Source organism: Curcuma longa, unplaced genomic scaffold (assembly GCF_044706935.1).
Source record: "Curcuma longa cultivar G26 ecotype Majalengka, Jawa Barat unplaced genomic scaffold, ITB_CL_G26_1.1 contig_25029, whole genome shotgun sequence".
NCBI lineage: Eukaryota > Viridiplantae > Streptophyta > Magnoliopsida > Zingiberales > Zingiberaceae > Curcuma > Curcuma longa.
The window spans coordinates 1-2,130 of NW_027432612.1; the positions used below are offsets into that span (position 1 = coordinate 1).

The following is a 2,130-nucleotide window of genomic DNA, read 5'->3' on the forward strand; positions in this document are numbered from 1 at the left end:
CGACCAATAAAATTATATAAAAGTGTTTCAACGATCAAGCTCAGAATACAATACTTACAAGCAATCATTTTCATTCTCGTGTTCAAAAAATCGTCCAAACTCTATTCATGTGATTCGAGGAAGAGCTAGGAGTAGCGTTGCAACAATAAATTCTCGCTATTGTTGGGTTATTACCTCTTTAAAATTGTATTTACTCATAGGAAAAGCAATTAAGCCAAAAGGATTAAAACATATTAGGTCTATTACATATAGCCTTATCCTCTAAATAATAAATGTTAATAGAGCCTAGATATTTCAAAAAAGAAACAGGGATTTCAACATGAAATTTGATGGCAATTAGAAATTGTATACTCAAAACTTGTCAAATACATATGAACGTAATCCTATGGTATATATTAATAACATAGGATTTTTCTAGTCACACTTATTTTTAAAAAAAAACTAGCTACCCTATCGTACCCCATAATACATTTGATAAAGCTTCTTTTCACATCAAAAACCCACGCCCATGTTCAATTCGAAGAATAAAGCATTTCAATACTCGCTTTCATAAAGACTTGGCTATCTGATTCGCATCGGAACATGCCTTTGTATCCCCATTCAAGAACAACAATAACTTCAAATTTTCTCCAACTTCTTTGCCGTCACAACAGGATTCTCTTTGGCTAACACCACACGGCCAGCAGCCTTGTAGTCAACTGAACATTCATGTGTCTCAGAGTACCTATGAGAGGAACAGAAGGCGCCGCCACACCGGCATGTGAAGCCAAGTAAACCTATCTTTTTCTGACATTGGGTGCATCGGTTAGCCGGTTGCTTCTTCAACAAGCCCTTCAGTTGATCATCAACAACCTTGGGCTCACTTAGCCCCTCCACTCTACTCAAACCTTCAGTGTGGTTGATCTGCACAGAAGAAGAAGATGGAACAATCTTCGGTTTCTCCACTTGTGTAATAGGGGAAGAAACCATCGACTTATGTTTCATGGCAATATCCTTGTAGCATTTGGAGCAGAGGTTATTGTTCATGGCAGTTCCAAAAAACCCACATTTGTTTGCACATAAAATGGGGACTTCAGGGGTTTCGCAGTAAGTTTGTTCGGTATCCTTTTTCCAGCTCTCTTGCGCCATTCAGACTCCAAGATCTTACTTTTTCTCCTCTGATTTTTGGTGAGGCAAAATCAAAGAATCGAAGAGGCTAGCTGTTCAAACGATGGAAGAGATGTTTTCAATAGGATCTGTGGAAGAATAAGAATTCAATTCAGAAGTAGGAACTCAACAAGACCAATTAGATGGCAACCAAAATCCAAAAAGAAGGGGAATAGGAAAAAAATTCCAATCTTCAGCTTGTAGATCTCTCAATTAACAAAAACACAGAGAAAAGGAAAGATCCCGCTAGGATCTTGATCCTTGAAAAGAAAAACACAACATTAACAAGATAGCCTTAAATTTACAAGGAAAAAAAAAGAGACGAATTCTACAAGGAACTTTGGATGAACCTCCTTCCAAAATCCAGAAGGCAACCAAATCCCAACCAGAAAGAGGAATCCTATCTCGAATCCAAAGGAAAATACACGCTATCTCAACCGGAAAAAACACGAAAAGATCATATCTTTGAAACTCAATCGAGAGACAGAGACAAGAATACTTTGGTTGAACCTCCTTCCAAAATCTAGAAGGCAACCAAATCCCTCCATGGAACCGAAAAGAGGAATCCTATCTCGAATCCAAAGAAAAATAAACGCTATCTCAATCCCGGAAAAAGCACGAAAAGATCATATCTTTGAAACTCAATCAAGAGACAGAGAAAAGAATTACCAGAAGCTGAGCCGATCGAAGCGAAATAGCAAGCCAAAGATGATCGAAGACGCGATCGCCTCCGCTAAATCGAAGGCCGAACTGAGACAAGAGAGCAGAGATAGAGAGGAATTGGGGAAGGGTTGGGGGGTTTTATAGCACGAATTTGAGCACCTGGTCTGGTTTCCCGTGATGGGGATTAAAACAGCAACATTCACCCAGACAAATACCATCATTATTACTGGTGAATTGTTGCCGGTTACCGAAACTATTGGTGGTAGCAATTTAGGTATTCCTGTCGTTAAAATCTTTAAAAAATCTGTTAATGGTTTGAAT

At 38.6% G+C, this 2,130-nt stretch overlaps 1 protein-coding gene across 2 annotated transcripts; it reads right to left on the reverse strand.

Annotated features, from left to right (window-relative positions):
- Window positions 1–391: 391 nt before the first annotated feature.
- Window positions 392–1,907, reverse strand: LOC141818489 (zinc finger A20 and AN1 domain-containing stress-associated protein 9-like). 2 transcript variants are annotated; one of them, XM_074705971.1, is made up of 2 exons: window positions 1,816–1,907; window positions 392–1,235 (listed from the first exon to the last, which is right to left on the reverse strand). In XM_074705971.1, the coding sequence occupies exon 2, from the start codon at window positions 1,126–1,128 to the stop codon at window positions 619–621; it is 510 nt and encodes a 169-aa protein (XP_074562072.1). In that variant the 5' UTR covers window positions 1,129–1,235; window positions 1,816–1,907; the 3' UTR covers window positions 392–618. The 2 variants fall into 2 exon arrangements, with proteins under 2 accessions (XP_074562072.1, XP_074562073.1); XM_074705972.1 differs by having other exon boundaries at window positions 392–1,199; window positions 1,816–1,901.
- Between the last annotated feature and the right edge of the window lie 223 nt (window positions 1,908–2,130).

Excerpts from the sequence above, each read along its gene's own strand:
- LOC141818489 (XM_074705971.1), bottom strand. The coding sequence starts at position 1,128 with ATGGCGCAAGAGAGCTGGAAAAAGGATACCGAACAAACTTACTGCGAA.